Raw genomic sequence first — 20,707 nt, forward strand, 5'->3', positions numbered from 1 at the left:
TTCAAAAGACAAAGATATGGGAAATTTAAGGGTAGAATTTAAAATCTGCCTGCCCAGTGGTAAAACAGTGAGTTCAGTCAACTTTCTCAACAAAAMCTTTCAGAGAAAAATGATAATGATAAGAGCATATGAAGAGTGTATGGAAGACTGAGATGTTCAGATGAATCTCTCTCTCTCATGTAAGCCCCTTTTGTAATGTCAACCCAACATGATTCCTGGGACCCAGTCCTTTCTTGGGATACTCTGGTTCCCAAAGCTGCACGGGCCTGAGTTTTTGCACCCAGTGAGGCAGACATGTAAAGACCCAAAACTCCCACTTTCCCCCAATTACAGCTGCTCCATCATTTTCCACATGCCACTGAAAGCTTCAAAATCTGTCAAAAGTAGCATGGGTGGACACTAGGTAGTTATGGGCAAAATGACAACGTTTTCCATCTTGTGAGTGTGTTTGGGATAACATAAAATCTCCTGGAGACAACAATTCTCCAAGTGACTTTTCTCTGATAAAGACATTAGGACCCGTAACACCACTCATTATGAGGCAGAACAAAGGGGAAAAGTGGGATCACATAATCTCATGATCACCCAGGTAACTTCAGAGAACTGTGTGTTTTCTACTCAGCGCAACAATTAATGAGGAYATATGAAGCTACCAGACAAAACAGCACAGCAGAAGATCCACAACAGGACTGTCTGACTGCCTCTTTACTCTTATCTCGGATGGTAAGAGGAAGCACTCGTACACTTCAGGTTGAAGCATTAGGTCCTAAATGGGGTCAGAGAAAGCACACTACAATTAGAGATATTAATCTGGTGCTGCCCTCTKACTGATCCTTTAATCTGAGAGCAGGGAGGGGACACAGAACAAAACTGAAAAACAAAATGTATTTCAAAGGAAAATTCCTCCCGTATATAACCCAAATAGTGAAATTCACTAAGACAAGACATCAGGAAGCTAAGTAGCTAAGTAAGATTATAAAGAAGATTTGATATTTACATAAATTGACAGGGCATTCATAGTTGTATTGCCAGATTAAAGTCAGGGGGATACTAATTCTCATCCCTGATGACAGAGGCTGATCGACAGTTGGGATTGCAGAGGAATTCCCTCTCCCTTCTTTGTCTCCTGGGATAGCAGAGTACATCTGGTTAGTGCCGATTATCTTCCTAAAAAACATCACATGTTAGTATGAAAGAAGGAAAGAATTCTTCATTCCTAGAGAACCCAAACTAGTCAGATCCATGAGTTTTCATTAGGTTATGGCAACTCTTCTGAATTCAGTAGTCAACAACAGATAAAATATGGGCTTATATTTGCTGTTTAAGGCTTTTTTTCCTCTCACCCTGAACTAGAACAGTTCAAAAGGTAAAAGTCATGCTCTCATTTTCTCTTTACTATGTCAGCTACAGMCAGTTCAGATACATTTTTTCTGGCAGAAACATTGCAAAATCTATTCTAGGTCAATGACTTCCACTGTCAGAATCATTCAAAAGTGTTCAGAAGCCTCAGAGGAGAAAAATACACCACTAGGCACCAGTATTAATGCAAGCATGCTGAAGAGATAGTGCATTTACTGCAAAGAATTCRGCAGCAGCTTTACTGTCACTGCCTTCATGATCATCCTCTCCTTGCAACTGATCATGTACGAACCTTGCTACGGAGTCTAGCACATGCTTTGACTGCATTATGAGATAAAGACAACTGTGAATAATGCTGAGAGTTACGCAGGAGCAATGCCAGGGGGATGCACACAAATCTCGACGTGTGCAGCATGCCAGACAGAAGAAGGGTATACTCTACAATCACAAAAACAACTATATATACAAAATAATTGTATAAAATCTGCGAAATTGACACTGCAATGCACACAATAATTTTATCAGWACTCTATTAAACAGCACACGTGCAAACAGGGATGTGATTTCAGAATTTGCCTTGTTTTAAATCCAATCTGGGATTACAGTTGTACATTACTAAGAGATTTGTAGCTCAGATGGGATGTAGATCAGATGGGATCTCCCACAGCAGGAGAGGTAGGGAGTATTTATATAGCAGGCTACTGGTAGCTGCTTCTCCACAAAAGTCCCAAGGGGCAACCTTTTCTGCTCCTCCTGCTTCCCAGGGTGATGTGGATCATCAATGGCAGCTGCCACGGGGAATGACGGCACTCAAAGGTCAACCTCCCTGCTCTTTACACTTCCAGTGGGCAGGAATTAACGGCTGGGGATGAGGGAGTGATTCTGTCCCTGCAGATCTCGTCGGGCTGCGATTGCTGTCAGTCAAAGGGGGTGCAGGATGGCAGGGCTTTGCACAGCAGCAGGTGTAACCAGGGCAAGAGGCTCTGCAGARAGCCGCCACTCGCTCTACCAAGCAAGCCGAGGTCAGGGACCTTATGCAGTACAGTAACAGAAAAACAGCAATGCATAAATAGGCAATTTTCTTTTATAAGCTAGTACATCAATCTTAGCTCCAGCTGACCTATCTAACAAGCAAACAATTAGCTCTAAGCAGAGCCCCAGCATCATATCTTCAAAGAATAATGTTTTCTGGATGCACTTCTGATTTTAAGTAGTCAAAATCAAACACAATTAATCAGTGTCAGCAGAATATTAGACAACAGACTCATCCACTTAGGATCTGACCAGAAACCATGGACAGGCTGCCTACGACACAGATTTCTTAGCAGTATCTTCACATGTCACTCCCAACTTATTATTGCAARTTGCTAAAAAAAATCACACATTTCTCATCTGCCCTATGTAAAACGTAGGAGTTTTTTTTAATGACATTTTACACAAAGCAACAAGGGGAAGCTGCACCACATTCTACTCCCCTTTCCCTCGGATTAAACATGCATTAGACAAAGGTTGTTAAACACACTATATGCCAGGGTGCATACAGATTCTCATCTAACAATAGTAACATAAACATTATTTAAATGATTTCTTTATCCATTTACAATACTAATGCATTTGGTCATTTTTTAGGTGAAAGCTCAATATCTTAAGCCTATTTACGAGCAAAAACATAAAAAAAAAATCACACATCTCTCTTTGATAAATGAGATCTGTCAGAAACCAATGATCCTTGCCACAGGATACAGACTGCACTTGACAATGTGAGCTGAACAACAGGCAAGCAATGCTTCTTACAGAATACTATTTTATGACAAAAGGGTCTAGACCACAACCAGTCTGACTATAATTTAAACACCAAAGCAAGAATCTGGGAGCATYCTGCATGAACATCTTCTTGTGTTTCTTCCTTCCTCCAAATCCATTATTCTTCCAGGGAACCAGAATCTATCCCATAATTTATTCAATAATCACTACAATAACTAAGCTGATTATAAATGTAYATAAGGTGTATGTTATGTTTTATGAAACGGTTTTTATTTTTAGCTAAGATACCAAACAGAAGGCAAACATAACATTTTGCTTTGTGTACCAACACACGGCAAGGTATTTCCTCTGTCACAAGAATTTTACGTTCCTAAGTCCTAAATATGCAAAAGCTTAATTAAATATGTTCTTATCTTCATAGCCAGTGCAGTAGCAATATTCATAGCCCATGTGAATCCGACAAAAGAAAACTGTACAAATGTTACACGAAAGTATTTTACCAGTAACGGCTCTACAATTCCCAAATGTTTTTCTCCTAAATAATCTCTTTCAAATAAAATCTTGATCAATCACACCCAAGAAACTTTGCTGAATCTGTATTCCAAAATTATCCCTTAATGTTGTGTGAGAAGAGCTATGAAATTCTTGTGCAAGGCACACGCTGCCCCACCAGCACCAGAGCCAGAAGGGACCTGACCTTGCTGCACGGAATAGTTCAGTCATGGTCAAACAAAGACAGCCCCAAACTCTCATTAACTAAAGGACTCAATTGTTTTCACCACGGAGGATTTTAAGAGAATCAAAGAGTGACTAACAAAAGGCTGCTACATTGCAGTATGTCAAAATATTTTTGTAGATTTTTTGCAGTGTTAAGTCTTCACTGAAATTGCCATGTTATTACACAGAAAAGCAATGTTGATGTATACATTTTCACATGGTAAAAAGAGTTCATTTTGAGATTATAGGTACTGTTATTCATTCATAAGTGTCTTAAAATCCTGTGTCTATATTCATAGAGGATTTTATTTGCAATGTATTTTACACTGCTGGCCTGTCTAGTATTTTATAGTTAGCTGCAGTGATGCCTTTCAGTTACCTGGAGCACAGGAGCAAAGAGGCAAATACCCAGAGACAGTACAGGGAATCAAAGAGCTCAGTGAATTAAGAGCTAATTGTAACTCTCCTCAAATCAGCAGCTCCCAACACTATTGCATCCAGTTCTCTCTTCTTCTGTGTGCAGGATTGGCACCTGAGAGCTCAATGCTCTCAGAGAGCTCAGCTGCAGGTTAACTGGGCCAGTCTCGCTGGTATAAATGTGTGGAGGGCTCCAAGCCATCGGCGATGGAGTAACTGCAATATGGCTAACAATGTCAGCTGAAATAAGTATTTTTGGTCAAAATGGATTGAACAGCTTATACTCATTGAGAATCTTTCTGTGTGTGTCATTTCAGCTGCTTCTTACTTACAGTCTTATTTTAAAAATCTAAAACAAAATAAAAACACTGTAAAACCAAAGTTTATCCATGTCCTGATGTAAAAGCACAAAAGGTACAAAGAGTTCAACAAACCTCTGGTCCTACCTAAGGCAGGCTGTGAAAGAAACCAAAGAATCTTGAGTGTTCAACCACAACTATTTTTCTTTTAATACACTTACCTGACTTTCCCCTTGGTGTTTCTAAGAACGGTTGCTGCAAAATTCTGTGTAACACCAACCAGGCTGATGCCATCCACTTCCACGATTTGGTCATTCACTTGGATCCTTTGAAAGGAAAAAAAAAATACATATATRTATATATAWAAAGTAATTTAGGGATTTCTTGGTGTGATTTTGAAGCACGGCATACAGGAATTTTATTTGATTTTACTCTTTCAAATCAAAAGATTCAGGTAAACAACAGGCAAAACAAAGCAAAAGATGTTTTCTCCCTGAATTGGAATTGTAGCTTCCAAACCAATATTGGTAAAAGCTAGGAAATACTAGCAATGAAGGAATGAAAAATGTATCATAGCTTATACATAGATATCCTATAAATACAACTTCAGAGTTACCATTACAATTAGTTGCATCAATCACCAAGGCACTTTCTTTGCATATAAATATTCCAAGAATATTTGTAATATTTATTAGTCTTGAGTTTGCTATACCACTTATCTAAGATGACATGCCTGAAGAGTTCCCATATCATCCTTTCCTAAGCCCATCTTGAAAAACAGCATAAAATGAAGTTCTGGTATTTCACAGTAATGGAAAAATAAGGTATTTAACTAAAACAATCTGCTCCTCTTCAGGGAAAAGGGTTTGTGCATCAGACAATTATGACCTACTCTCTTAAAAATTTTTATCTAACTTGCCCAGCAATATAGAAGTGGACTTGGGCATGCAGTAAAAACAATAAGTTCTGGGACTGTTCTAACAAATATTATCTCTTAAACACAAAAATTGCTGTAGATACACTGTTTTATGCATAAAAAGTCAGAAGGTAAATAAAAAAGCTGCTTTTATCTCCAATAGGCAGTGAGATGGAATCTCTGGAGCTGGCATTAGAATCACTGGGATTGCCAGTGCTTGTAAGAAGGACTGCTATATTAACATTTTCTCTAGAAATACACAAACTCTTATGGTTTTGAAAACCAAAAAACACCATTCAGAATTAGTCAAATAAAGTAATTTTCAAGCATTACATGAATGTGATTTATTCAAACCATACAGTCTACAAAGACATCCAAAAAATACCCATGTAAAATCCCATTTAAATTATGATGGTAAAGCAGCTTAATTATATCCAAGACAACTTAGGATATCTTAGTGCTMCAATTTCTTTTCTACCTACACATTGCAAAGAGAAACCTCAACAGCACAACAGGATTCAAAGGGCTGCTGAAGCGTTTTGACTTGGAGCACCAATTTCACTGTCAAGTCTGACAAAATATGTTGCAGCTCTACATGCATTCAAGCAACATTTTCAACTCCACTGCTGAGAACAACTATCAAAATTACTGCTTGGCACCTTCAGAACACAATGCCACTGTAGTCTGGGCACAAACTAACAGAGCATTTATTTCTCTTTGGTACATAAAAAAACTTGAAAGAATTATCTTTATGACAGTCTTTGTGCGTATCTTGAAAAATGTATCAGGCATTCTAATCTCAAAATCCTATTTCAAATTTAAGTGAAATATTTAATAAAAACATCTGCTAGGTTATTATATTTGGACTCTACAAAATTTAGTATTATTGTTAATAACCAAGCATGAGTTGCAGTCAAATGGCCACAAGTTTTCAAGAAAAGTCATTTAAGAAGTTGATGCCCACTAAGCAGGAAGTTGTYGCTCTCTCGCCTGAGAACTAAAAGTGGCAGAAGATCAGAGTTTCAGTCCATTCCGATGGCAGTTTTAGCTACAGTGTTTTGCATACTTCATTATGCAGTGAATTGGTAGCTGTAACAGACRGTTACGGCATTTTGGATGATGAAATGTGAATGCAGAAAATCACTGCCTGCACCTCTGGAGATGGCTCCACCTTCATCACTTGGAACCGACTGGATTCTGTTAGTCCTACAGGTGTATTTTGCATCTCCTTCTTTCTTACTCATCATGCACAACTCTCATTGTTGATGGCCACTGCCATCCAAACAGCCTCTCTTTCTATACACACACATGCTTTAATTACATATAAACATGTGCATATATCATGCAACAGACAATTCAAATTCTTTAAGTCATATAATTACATCTAAGTCAAAAAGACACGTCCTATCTGTTGCCACGTACGTTCCGCACGTATTCCCACGGCCACATTCCCTTGGCAGCTCTCTCTCTCCCTCGGGAGCCCCTGTCTGGCCCCATCACCGAGCACCTCTGGGCTTTCTCGCTCTCTCAGCCCTGACGGTCCCCTGAGGCCCAGGCCTGAGCAGGACCAGAGCCAGCCTAACACCCCCTCGCAGCAAAGCTCCTGTGGTGGCCTTGCCTTGGGCAGCCCCTTCCCAGCCCTGCTGCAGCTCTGCACTTTCCTRCCTGGAGGCAGCCCCTCGCCTTTCCGCAGGCCGGGAAGACCTGGTGGAGACCCAGCCCAGTTCTCCAGATGACCTTCCTTGTCCTTGGGATCTGCTTTCAAGCCCCACTTCAACTGGAACTTGAGCCTTTCTCGTCCTCTCAGCCATAACAGCATTTTTGTGCTTAGGAATAATCCAGAACCTAATGAAGGTCAGTAAATTTCACAATATCTAATGCTTTTGACTCRTCTCCATTTCTCCAACTGGCTTTTCTGGAAATTAATATATAAAAATATGCATGCACATCTGCTTGTGTGAATTGATTGTAMAATTATCCTAATTATGCATACAAATTAGCTATTTGTGCACAGATGTCATCGTTGCCACGTAACACTTCATTTACAACTACAAGTATTTGCTTTGCCTCTGCAATTGTAATACACGGAGGCAAAAGTTAGTTTTGGCCTTCAACGCTTAACTGTGTGTCTTAACGTTTAAAATCTTTTCTTAAGTTGTAAGTTTTTTTCCATTAATGAAAACTGTAATAGATAATGACCTACAGCCTTTGGAATGTATTAAAAATATCCAATACAATATTTCAAGCTCTATTTCACATAGTGAATATTTTTCTGCCCTTTTCTTTGTGCTAAGCTGGGATTTTGGGGACAACTGTCAAAATTATTTTATCAGCTTAGGAGCGGATACTGCACACAGGTCATCATCTATACTAAATCAGCAGTAGTAAAGGACAAAAGGAAAAGCAAAAATGTCACTTGCTAAACTGGTTTTCAAAAGGCAGCATCATCCTTCCACCTAAAAATTTAAAGGTAATTTAATGATACAAATGAAAATATGGGATGATTATTAGCTACATTTTCACCAATTTTTACAAACCTTGATTCCATCCTCACATTTTTTTCCAGTTCAGATGTGGCAGTCAGATGTAGAAGTCTGACATTACTATTTCAAGTGAGTAACAATATCTAGAGCAAAATGATTTCAAACAAGAAAAAAAATCAACTCAGGTTGAGAAATCTTAGTTATAAAGGATTAACTGCTTTTATCATGAAYGAAATCAATAGTTCTGATAATTCTTCTCTAAAAGCCATATTTTAAACCTCTGCCTATGTGAAAGAGCAATTCTACGAATTAGCAGCTGTACAAGTAAACCAAATAAAATTGAATAAATTACTTAACATGGTTATTGTTCTGCATGGTGGACTGGGAAATATAACTTGTGCGGAGGCAAAGTTTACATTAAAGTTGAGAACTGTGTAATATTTCAAAGCAGTCGTTCTCAGATAAATTGCTATCAAAACACTTTGAAATGACTCATCCCCAGTAGCATCTGTTTTGGCTAATCATTTGAAAAGTGATTTACTCTATCCATTTACTCAAGAAAAGATCTTGTTTTTCATATTCAGCCTCACGATTGATTTTATATTCTACACACTATTTACACTGTTTCTTATTACTTATCAACTTGCTTGAATTTGGACTTGTCTCAAAGCATCCCTCCTTGGTTAAATATTGCTGTGCAATGCCTTTGATATGACAACTGAACAATACCTATTTGCCTGCACCAACATGAATCAAGAATATGGTGCTGAGTCACTGAGAAGCCCCTTTGTACAGACTTTGAGCTGCCGTATGAGGGAAGTATATTATATCACAATTTGATGGGTCTTGCCACAGAAAATTGGAGTTTTTCTACAAATACTGTCGTGTTTAAAATTGTAGCTTCAGAGATCTTTCCTGAAGACACCTATGGAGTTATTGAGAATATCTGATGCAACTGCTGAAATACAGTTTTATTTTCTGTCACAAAACTTTGGTTTTGGTTTCATTGTTAATGATTAGYGAGGTTTAGTTAACAGGACCTTTTACAGTTGATGCACTTCATTAGATAATCAGCTGTTCCTGCCTGAGAGTATTACATATCACTTCCTCAAGTCAATCATCAGCCAGACTCCCAAAGAGAAAATCAGAGAGCTATTTCTCAGCTGACTGAACATTTCAGCCAGTTGAAAACCAAGGCAAAATCAGAATGGTTAAAGAAATGCATTTTTTCTCTGGCTGACAAGCTCCTTCGAGATGTCATCTAGGGAAATGAAAGATGAAACTAGTGTTCTGAACTCTGCAGCCCTCTCAAATAYGTGAGTAATGAGAGGAACAGCAAATACAGATCATCAGAACATGGCCTGTCAAATACAACAGTTATGAGCTACTCTGATTTTCTACCAGGAATTTCACAGAGAATCCCAGTAGTGTGTGTAAGGCCTTTTGGCTGAGCTCAGGCACAGCTTTCAGAAAAACTTTTGCTTTGATTTGAAGTAATGGATAGATTTGTGACATCTTCATGACAAGTACTTCCAAAAATGATGCAGGATTTGTTGTCTACAAATACTCACATGAAAGCATCCTGATTTTTAGGAACTCAAGCACAAATTATTGGCAAATCTGAAATCTTTAAACAGTTTTAAGCAAGTTCACAAAACTAGTGTCTTTTCATAATCACATCAGGTATTAGGGCCATAATATTTCAGTCTCAGAATTTTACAGCTTTGACTTATCATGACATACATTAAGTTAAGAACTCTGAGAAAATCATAATTCATAATAATTGCTGTTGGGAAAATTGATAAATATTAAATCTAGTTTACCTGCCATCCCTTTCTGCTGCTCCACCTTCAGTTACTGTTTTGACAAATATTCCCAGTTTTTCAAGGCCTGCATCTGCTCCAACTCCCATTCCAATAATGCTTATGCCAAGTCCATCTTCATCTGTGAAAAAGGCAAGCAAAAGCAGAAATTTGCATTTAATTTATATAGACATTTTTTATATAAACATGTTGGTTCTGGTTCTTTTTATTTTTGCAGGTCAATAAACTTAATTCTTTTTCTGTTTAAAACCATTAACAATCAACCCTTACAATTATGAACAAAAAATACATAATCTCTAATATTACAGGAAACCTAGAAAAACTAACCAAGATTGATATTCTTTCAGCGGAGAACAAAAACATCAGAGGAAATACTGTGTGAAATCATGTGTGAAAAGAGTAACAAAAAGCATTTTTCTTAAAAAAAAAAAAAAAAAAGTACATCTTTCAGTGACGTTCCCAATTCCTTACGGAACACCTACGGAATCCAAAAAGTCAAGTTAAACACACTGGATTCATGGGAATTCAAGATACACTCTGGAGGTAAGTGGACTTTTTCTTAAAAGATTTGTAGATCAGTTTTATAGGAGACACTACGTACCTTTTTCTAGCTCAGCTGGGAAAAGCTCCAACTTTTCCACACGCTTTTCAAGTTCATACTCAGCTGATGCAGCCACCGGGTCAACTTCATCATTTCTCCTGTCATAGTCTTCATTGGAGTATGTATTGAAAACCTGTGGAAGAAGACCAAAATCACTCAAGTATCTGCTMCAGAAAGGCTGTCAGGTTATCAAAATAGCTACACTAATCCTGCCTTTGTCTTGTGAAACTGTAGAGATTGAAAAGGCTTTTTAAAGATCAATTTTCCTGTCCACTCAAATTTCACAATTTAAAACACATTTTTTTATTCAAGTAATCACATAAAAGGTTAAGGACTGAAAGAAAATTCAAAATATACTTTTTTTTTAAACTTTTTTCTGATTTTAAATGCAGAAGGTGATCTTGAATGACTAAGCTGGTGTATACATTCAATATTTAAAATGCATAATTCAACTCATTAGGAATGTACTGCTAGTAAAAACCCACACGCATGAAAAGCAATAGTATAGTAAAATTATGATCTGCATCCAATCTCTGTCTAAGTGTTCACTGCTACTGGAATTCCATTTTGCATCCATTAGGCTGCACCTGCAACCTAAGCTAGACCTGAAGATCTGCATGTATACCACCTATGTATACTATTAAAGACTATTATAGATTATATATAGCTATAGCGTATTATAGAAACTTTTTTTAGGAGAACAGAACATACACCCTTGTTTACCTTTAAAACAAGTCAGGTTGATACCTTTATTTTAATTCTAAAGCAGTACATTTAATATTGGCTGCATTAATCTAATCACACTACTGTTACTATTTTCTATTATATTTTAAACAGAATGTGGGTTTCAATCAGAGATTATCCAGACCTTCAGTAATTTCCATCAAAGAAAAACGCATTTTCATACAACTGAAATATGCTAACTTAGTTTACTCAACAGTCTGTATTTGGCTATAATGAAAATACATGCAGAATTATAGGTAATGCTTTTATCTAACTTTATTTACATATGTATCATGCTCATTATTTCAAATAAAGTAAAACAAATGCAGCTCCCCCTAACTCCTCCTCTTTTACAGAGAAAAGAAGCAAATCAACTCTTTATCAACTAAATCAACTCAACAACTTTATATAAAGTTGTTGCAACAAAAAACATGACAACAACTCTAAAGATATGTGTGAAACTGTATGGAAAATTTAATTCCTATATTTTGCATCAGTGTGAAGCACTGATTACCTTGCCTTTTCCAAGAAGACAGTTCCTAGAGGGTTCCATAGATTCTGGACACATTAGTAATAAAATTTCATTGATATGGATAGTCAAAATAAGGTTGATTCAGTGGAGCTACACTCCGATAAAACATTAAGGAGCTCTGGGTTGCCTTCCAGACTGCAAGGCAGCAGGGAGCCACGAGTCAAGCCTGGGTTCAAGACACCCGCTCCGAGTTCAGCTTGCGACTGCCGCAACTATTGCATGACGTGAGAGGAGCGCTGTCGAACTGCAGCACAGGAGGCAAGGCCAGCACGGCAAGGGCAGATGCAGCCACCAGCTGTCCAAGGACAGCAAGAGAAGCAGGTAATTTGTGCTGGCAGAACACAAAGGATTAGGTGAGGGTGAGACACAGGACAATCATAACATGTCACAAAACAAATACATTTATTTCTGCATCTATGCTGTTCATCATGTTAACTGCTCTTATTCTTCTGGGTTGACTGACTTGCTGTAAATGACTTCACTTTGGGAGCAGTTTCAGATTTGTTGCAAAGTGACTAGGTATCTTTCAGGATAATTTTCTTTTAAAGGATCAAATTGTATTTTACCTTCTTGTTTGGGATGGCCATTCTTGAGGCACGCTGCTAGAAGGGATGGCTTCTTGTGGAGTTTGGAGTTTTGTGGAATACTTAGTACCGCACTGCTTCCTACCTGGTGTGAGTTCAACATATTTTGTATATTGGTCATATGATCTTGCCCACTGCCTTCAACACGTATTTAGACCAAGTGAAGAAGGAAGAAATTCTTGTATGTCTATTACTTCATTTTGCAAGATCACATTTAATGGCTGACACATTTTTTTTTTTTTAAAGGAATTGCGGGGTATTAAAATGAAGAAAATGAAATTTGTGCTTGAAATCTTTCTTCTTCTTTTTTTGAAAGCAAAGTCAATCCACTACAGCAACAAACTGCTTATTCAGTACAAGCAGGAAAACTGTTTTTTTCAAATGGCATATGCTTAGTTACAATTTGATTACCAAGTAGGCCTGCCTCAGCAAGCCCTAGAGTGTGGGYAACATTTCAAATTTAAAGGAATTCTCCTGTTCCCTACGATTTAATAAATTTGATTTTGCCCTCATGCTGGTTGAAGCATCTATGGCAATGAAGTCTACCAAACTATTACTTGAAGAACGCACTTCTTCAAATCATTCAATGTATGATCTTTATCTCTGCTTATGTCTCTTTACATATTTTTTAAAAACATGCACTTTTGCTTTTTTTTTTTTGTGATTTACAACAGCACTCAAAAGCCAGCAACACAGGAAATCAAAACCCACAGACAGGGGTGACAGTGCAGTGGTGACAACACAGCTGATATCAAAGCTGAACGTGTATATCCAAAAAAAAATCCAGAACAAACCCAGAAATCCCAAAGAATTAACTGGCACACTCCAAGACTACTGTTAATAAAACAGCATAGTTCTGATTGCACTGAAAAAAATAAAAGAACCAGCAATTCATCCTGCATCAAAATAATGACAAACCATACGATCAAAGCAGCAGCAGATACTGGCAGGCACCTTTAGTGGCATTCTCAGAAAACCCTAAATCCACCAATATCAGCACTTGATTTCCTTTCAGAGAGAAATGACAAAGCGCAGTCTAAAAAARACATGTCACTAACTGTATTAACATATGTTACAGACTAGTTTCGAAAATTCAAAACTTTCATATTCTAATACTCCGTTTTATGCTTAACATCAAAATAGCCCACAGTAGTTCAGAAGCTGAGAACTGATTCTTCTTGAGAAAATAAAAACAATCCAACAGTTTAATATGAAGCCAAGCTTGGAGCATTTTCTCATAGCCACCAACTACTCAGAATGTTTGTAGAAATTTCCTAGCACTCATCAGTTGGCAGTGACAACTTTTTCTTTAAAGGAAGATGGAGATGACGGAGATGGAGATGAGAGAGGTGCTGAACTACGACAAATCACATGGGCTATCCACCACAYTAGTCTGCTCTCTGCTACTTTACCCACATTGCTAGTCTGATAAAATACAAAATCTGAAAAAAATATAAAAACTGTCTCCATTTATGCATTAAATAATCCCCTAACATTCTGGGCATGTCTATACCATCTCTGTGGCTTGTGCCAAGGAGCAAGACCTGATGCTGCTGACTGCCCTGCTGTCTGTGCTCTTCTCACAGCATCACAGAATGGTTGAGGTTGGAAGGGACCTCCAGAGATCATCTAGTCCAAGCCCCCTGCTCCAGCAGGGACACCCAGAGCACGGGGCACAGGGCAGCATCCAGGCGGGTTTGGAAGATCTCCAGAGAAGGAGACTCCACAGCCTCCCTGGGCAGCCTGTGCCAGGGCTCTGTCACCCTCACAGTGAAGCAGCTCTTCCTCACATCGAGATGGAACTGCCTGTGTTTTAACATATACCCATTGCCCCTTGTCCTGTCACCGGCCAACACCAGGAAGAGGAGATCCCTTCCTCCCTACATTCTCCTCTGAGGTATTTGTTCCATATTGATGAGATTTCTCATCATCCYCTCTCAACCTTCTCTTCTCCAGGCTAAACAGGCGCAGCTCTTTCCCCTCCAGTAGCCAAGGGAGCACGAACTGCACGTTGTGTGGACTGTGCCTCGCTTGGAGCTGCTCCGCCACCCGTGCAGTTACACGAGGCTCCCCAGCACCGTCACAAACACTTCCATTACACCAGGTCATTCCATGTACGGGGGCCACAGTCACCATATGCTGGTGATCCCTGTACAGCATCTGCTCTGAAATCACGGTTTCCACCCACTGCTGCCACTGTTATAATGCCTACTCCTCCTGTCCCTGTTCAAAAGGGAAAGCATCACCCAAGGTCCAACCTASACATGTGGGATGATAAAAGGTGAGATATTTCTAGGTAGATGCATCAGCAGACTCAGAGAACAGAAGCTGCAGAACAGGATGCAAGATGCACAGTGAGCTTTTACCAGCATGGTTACGTATAACCAAAAGCTCTCTTCAATTCTGCAGAACAGCCTCTTTTCCTTTCTTCACCATCCTTGGCAAAAATAACAGAAAACAGGTATCAGAGACACCTCCCTGCCAATGGTGGAGAACTGAGAGTTCCAGGCATCTCAACATGCATAAAAAGCAACAGTTTTTGTCCTAGAGAAGACTCCAGATCTTCCCCTTTTTTCATGATTAATAGTGCAATGACCAAAGCTAGAATTACAGTTCCCTGGCTCACATGGAGCTATGGTCTCAAGAAACAACAGTCCYGGACTATCACAGAACTGAAGCTTCCCAGAGGAACACGTAATGCTGACTGCTTTAGTGAAGGTAAGCTCCATCACAGTGATAACTGGTATCACGAGACTACCTGTGTGTCATTTATACATCTTTAAAAATGTGGAACATCACTGCTTTTCCATATCTTCTTTGCAGACAGCAGGGACAAATAAATGAGCCTTCTCTCTATATTCTGCTGAGAGACTCTGAGTGTGGCCATGTCTGTTTTGGCCCTACACCAGTACTGTGCAGGCATCCAACACAGGAAGGTGAACAAWTGCAAGAATACCTTAAAATTTTAAGTTTTTATATCCTCATTCCCAGGTTGTGCAACATAGTTGCTGGGGTGCTTGAAAAGGAAATGAGTCCTGTCAAGGTAATGAGAAAGGACCCTCAGAAGGAACCACACTTGCCCCAGTGTGTATCTGCTCTTGCAGGGTGTTGGCTTTAATGCACCAACACCAATCTGTCCTATCACTCATCTTCCTCTTCAAGTGAGTAAACCCGCTTGCCCCGCACTGGAAATGGGAGAGCACTGGCATATGCAAAAAATAAGGAGTATTAATCAACCCAACACTATGGACACAACTTTAACAACAACAGTAACAATTTCCTATTTCAGGTTCTGCCATAGAGACCCTGTTGACATAAAGCCAGAGATAATCTTTAACATAGGTACAGTTGGATATCATAAATACATTTTCGAAGGCTGCTGCAGATTTCTCTGAAGTAGCTTTACAATCAGCTTTTTTTTTTAAGTATAAAAAATGAGGTTTCTTTTACTATGGACAAAATTATGGATAAAATTATTCTGTTACAGGCAGAGAAACAAGGAAGAGCCAGGGCCATGGGCAGAACGAGGTTTATGGGCACGGTGCTAGGTTCCTACGCTGTGTGCCAAGCACAAGGGTCCTGATGATTGAGCCTTACAGCAGACTCTGCAGCAGCTCCTGCGTTTGGGAGGACACAGCAGCTCCCACACAACGGTCCTGGGAGATGAAGCACTGAGGACAACCTCTCACGCTGTGTTCTGGAAGCTAAATGAGGAAAACATCAGCTTGACTCTTCATTGTTTTCCCCTCRAAAGCCTGTCTACAGCGTAACTGCAAAGTGAAGAGGATGCTCTGACATCGGCCGAGACAGAGAAACCAAGGGGCTGGTTTCTCTTTTCTTCCAGGGTCTTTCTTGTCTCCTGCAGTGCGGCCCTCTCTGCTGCACTAGGAAGGACGGGTCAGCGAGGAGGAGGCGCCACAGCTTCCTCCCGCTCCCCCCTAACGCCGGGGTGGGCATCAGCTGCCACAAAAGCTTCAGGAGGGAAGCACCAAGGAGACAAATCTTCCCAAAACGCAACCGCATGGATGAGACACAGATGGGAATGAGACAGTTACCGTATTGTAATGAATTTAGAGTCTAACACCAAAACCAAGTCTCGAGTTTCCCTGAGAGATCTGTTTAAAGCTGCCTGCAATTCTGCGAACAGAGCTCCACAGAAGGTGTTAGTTTCTGAATTCCTGGAAATACCTGGACCCTACAGCTCCAAGCTCCACATAGATCCCTCCTTCCGTATGTTCAGGAAATAAAGGAACAACCTAAATCCAGCTGAACCCGTAAAATTCTRCACTCAAAAACGTCAAAAAGGCTCCACAGGATGACACAATTAAGGTAAAGAAAAATACATTAGCACTTGGTATACCATAAATACTTCCCATTTGCACTATAATTCATAAAACTACACTACAATAAAAAGTAGTGGGTGGGTGAGTAAAAAAAGTGTCCTTCTTACTGCCTTTAAGTCAAATAGAAAGACAAATGTTTGCATTTCATTTTTTTCTCTGTAATCCCAAGTGTCCTCTGTACAAGTGGGATTTTTTACCCACATTTTGTAACTACCTGGTTTAGGCTAACAGTCATTTCTTTAACAATACTGTCTCTTATTAAGTAAATTTCCTAAAATCAGTGAAGTTGTTTACCGTATTTACTACTTATTCATTCTGTTCTAGTTAAAATTGCTGAGGTACTTGTTTCATTACAGTGCATGCAATCATTTGTCCACGCAGCAAAAAAATACAAAATTGCTCTTGTTGTAAATGAAGTGCATGCCCCATGTGGGAAGTTCATGCTGTTGCTCTTGATTAAGACATGTCAGAACAATTAGCAGGCAAAAATAAGCACCGGGCTGAAGAGCAAAGCAAAGCTAATACAGATCTGACTTTGCAGATTMATTTCTAAGATACTACAATTTTTTTCCTGACTGCTGTTTGCCTAATACAATACCATTAAATGATTACTTTATAAGAAAAGATATTAACATCTCCAGAAAAGACTAGGTATTAATATTAATAGTCTCCATAAACAAGGTTCTTGCAAATGAGAAGTAATTTTTTTAAAACGTTACTTAAATACTTCTCTGTTGAAAATATGCTGAATTGTATGTGCTGCCATACAGAGGATCAATGAGGATAAGAGATGCCCTTGGATATCTTCTCATTCCTTATGAAGAGATGCTCTTGGACATCTTCTCATTCTTCATGAAGGAGAGGGCTTTTTCCCTTCCATTCAGAAAACACTTAACAGAAAAAAAAATAGCAGTTTCTTACAAGTTACAATTCTTAGAAAAAGGATTGAACCCTCCAGCCCCCTGCCCCGGATCACGCCTCCCTGTCCAGGCTCTGGAACACGAGATGGCTGCAAAGCAATGAAAGGCAGAGCAGTATTTTAACAAGGAATTTTACAAAGCCAAAACATGCGAGATGCTGCCAGCATCACAACTGGGCTGGCAAAAGCAGTGGAGGGAACGTGAGAGCGGGCACTGCGGGTCACAAATGAGTGACTCCAAGCCCTCCCAGAGCAAGCAAGCTCTTGCTGAAAGGGAATTTCTTGTAGGCTGTAAATTTAACTAACGTAAACTTTGCAGGGACAGAACATAAACTTTCCCATGCAGCATCCACTCACGGGCTGTTCAAAAGCCCACTGAGAATAACTCCAAGTGTAGGCCTGAACCACCGTCATGCTGCAGTTTTCAGGTTCTCTGAAACCAAATTAATACTTAACAAACTGTACCAAGTGCAAACGCTGGGGATTCAAACGTTCGTTATAAAATACCCAGTGCCTTTGTCAGTGATCTTGATCCAGCAGAAATACAAAACAAAAAGCAGGGTCTGATCTGTCCCTCGTAGGAGTGAGCTCTTGTGGACAGGGTTGAGCTTTTCGTGTCAAGGAAAGGTCGCTTGGAAAATCGCAACATTATTCAAGTAAAATTTCAGGAACCTCCCACAGCACAMGGCTTGAGAAGCATCGCTGAGAAAATGAGCTTCTTTCTCCTCTCCCCAGGCCACAAGTTACAGCTTCTAGAACGACGTGGGCAAATAGGCCTCGAAACCAATCCTGCAAACCCGGCATTTTCCCAGGACAATTCCCACAAAATCCAAACAGTTCATTCTATGCAAATATTGTATTACTCAAGCACAAAATGTTTGAGAAAGTTTCTCCTTTTTTTTTTTTGAACACAATTTCCATATCTTCAGGGTATCTTCACAGTATCATTAAACTTCACTTTTGCTGGAAAGCAAATTAAGTAATTGGATTTCCTTGATTGAGAAGATTTATCCTGGCCAAAGTAAAAAACATGCTCTGCTGTTTAAAGCATTGCTCTCAGGGAGTGCACTGCTTGTACTGCTATCCAAGTTGCTGCGTGTACAGTTTTGCCTTAGGGATTAAGGGAAACAGTACAGCACACAGAAACTCGAATTTGACAACGACAACTGAATATTCATAGTTCATTATTTTACGTATAGTAACCAATTACAATTCTGTGAGGCTTTTTTTTCTGTCCTCCTTTTTCACCATTTATTCTGGCATTCTCATTACTCCGAAACAGAAATATTCTGGCCTGTTCCACTGCATAACACATGCAGCAAAACGAATATTGTACAAATGAAAGATTCCAATCATATTTTTGTTGTAACCAGTATTTTGCAGACTGAAATCTGAATCTTCTTGGGCTCTGTGTTATCTTTTTTTAACCATGCAGCACATAGAAAGCAGAGTCATTTGACAAAATGAGTAAATGACTGGCAAGGTGAATCTCCACGTCTTGGATAGCACATACATTAATTTCAAGCAGCTTTTTAAAATTTTATATGTTTTACAGGCACACTTCATATTCAGTGCACTCCTTTGCTGTAATCTGGCCTTTTTAAAGTTTCCTTCCTATTACTGCAAATTGTTAACACACCCTTGCTTTGCAATTGTTTCGATCTGTTACGATCTACTTTTGATTAGGAACCCACACTTTAGAAATAGGGAACAAATGGGACCAAAAAGGAACTATTTTTCACTACACTAGTTCGACAACCACACGGAAAAGAGGTAAGAGTCATGCTATTGATATTCCTGTAAAGATCAGGATTATTTAGCTTCTCTTCTATTACACTTCTCTCAGGTATCTGACAGATGTTCTCTTAAGACTCTAGCTAGAGGAACTGAAGACGTTACTGCCTACAGCAGTTCAGCATTCCCCCTTAGCTCTTCATTGTTTTGGCTGGCTGTAACTCCACCTCTCTCTCAAGGCATTCAAATACTTCTGTTCTTATGAAATTAGAGATATTTCAGGGTTCTACACAGAATGAGGGACATGCCTTGCAAAAYGCAAGAGACTGCTGCCAGGCTTGATATCAAAGCCTAGAAGAGCAGTATGTCCATGATTCCTACACACATCTCCACGGCTGAAAATCCTGTCCTCTCAACCCACTCTTTCTGCCTTCAAAATCCAGGACACCTCTCTGCACTTGTAACTTCATTTGCCTTTGGAGGAGAGAGAGGGAYACTGTTTCTCTAGAAAGGGCAAAGACTACACTATGACTGAATCTGTTAAAATAAGAAAATTATGAAAATATCAACAATAATGCTGCTAATTAACTAATTAATTAACTAATTAATTATAACACAGCTCTGCCTTTGCTGCATAGCCTTGAATCTGAACTATTAGGGCCTAAAAAGTTCAAATGGATGAGACGGCAGGAGGCGAAGTTCCAATTTATTTAACTAAAGATTTATTTCTGAATATGCTGCATTTTTTTTTCCAGATGATCATTATCGACACAGTGAGGGTGCTATTTTCCCTCTACCTTCAAGAATGCAGCACATGATCTAACSAAGAGTAAATACTGTTTCTCGTACCAATTGGTACAGAGCGCCRTAGAGAGGCAATGTCACCACGACTCAATACTTCAGTATCCCCTCTGCCAGCAGCCATTCACACCCAGGGTACACGAGAACACGTCTAAACACAGGGTAAAAAAAGCCACTAATGTTCTCAGAGGCAAACAACTGAAAAACTGAAAGAAAATAGTGACTATTCATAAAACACATTCCTATTTTTAGATGTTTAAAACAAATCTCCACAGAAAAGTTACATAACCTGCATATTCAATAAAAATGAACCAAAGCTGCTAAATGTTCACAAGTGATCCCATTTGTTCATTTACAGAGTTTGGAGTTTGAAATCTGTAGGATTTGGAGAACCACACAAAAAAGTGATCATAGCCATCGAATCAAAAGGCAGTGTATTAGTATACAGTGCACTTATCCCCTTTACTGACAAACCTTAGGAGAACAGAGCATGTATGGTAAGGTAGAAATAGTCTGATTTGGTAAGAAGACTGCCCGATTTTCTCAATTTTATGTCATTAACACAAAATCTGGCTTTTGAGAGTTGTAAAGTTGCAATTGTTCTGAATTCTGAATCTCTGGATTTGTCAACCATCAGCTTTCACAATAACCAAGCCGACATACAAATGTGTTTGAGAGGAATTTAGCAAACA

The 20,707-nt window shown here is 39.2% G+C and overlaps 1 protein-coding gene across 2 annotated transcripts in view; it reads right to left on the reverse strand.

Moving 5' to 3' along the window:
- The window catches only part of PPP1R9A (protein phosphatase 1 regulatory subunit 9A), a 128,880-nt gene that overhangs the window by 49,135 nt on the left and 59,038 nt on the right, over nt 1-20,707 (reverse strand). For both annotated transcript variants that reach the window (XM_026043716.1, XM_026043717.1), the window contains exons 2-4: nt 10,380-10,512; nt 9,779-9,899; nt 4,778-4,882 (exon numbers count right to left, since the gene is read on the reverse strand). In XM_026043716.1, the coding sequence (XP_025899501.1) occupies nt 4,778-4,882; nt 9,779-9,899; nt 10,380-10,512 (359 nt within the window). The remainder of the gene's footprint in view (nt 1-4,777; nt 4,883-9,778; nt 9,900-10,379; nt 10,513-20,707) is intronic.

Source organism: Nothoprocta perdicaria, unplaced genomic scaffold (genome assembly GCF_003342845.1).
Source record: "Nothoprocta perdicaria isolate Ctin4 unplaced genomic scaffold, notPer1 scaffold_337, whole genome shotgun sequence".
In the NCBI taxonomy this organism is placed as follows: domain Eukaryota; kingdom Metazoa; phylum Chordata; class Aves; order Tinamiformes; family Tinamidae; genus Nothoprocta; species Nothoprocta perdicaria.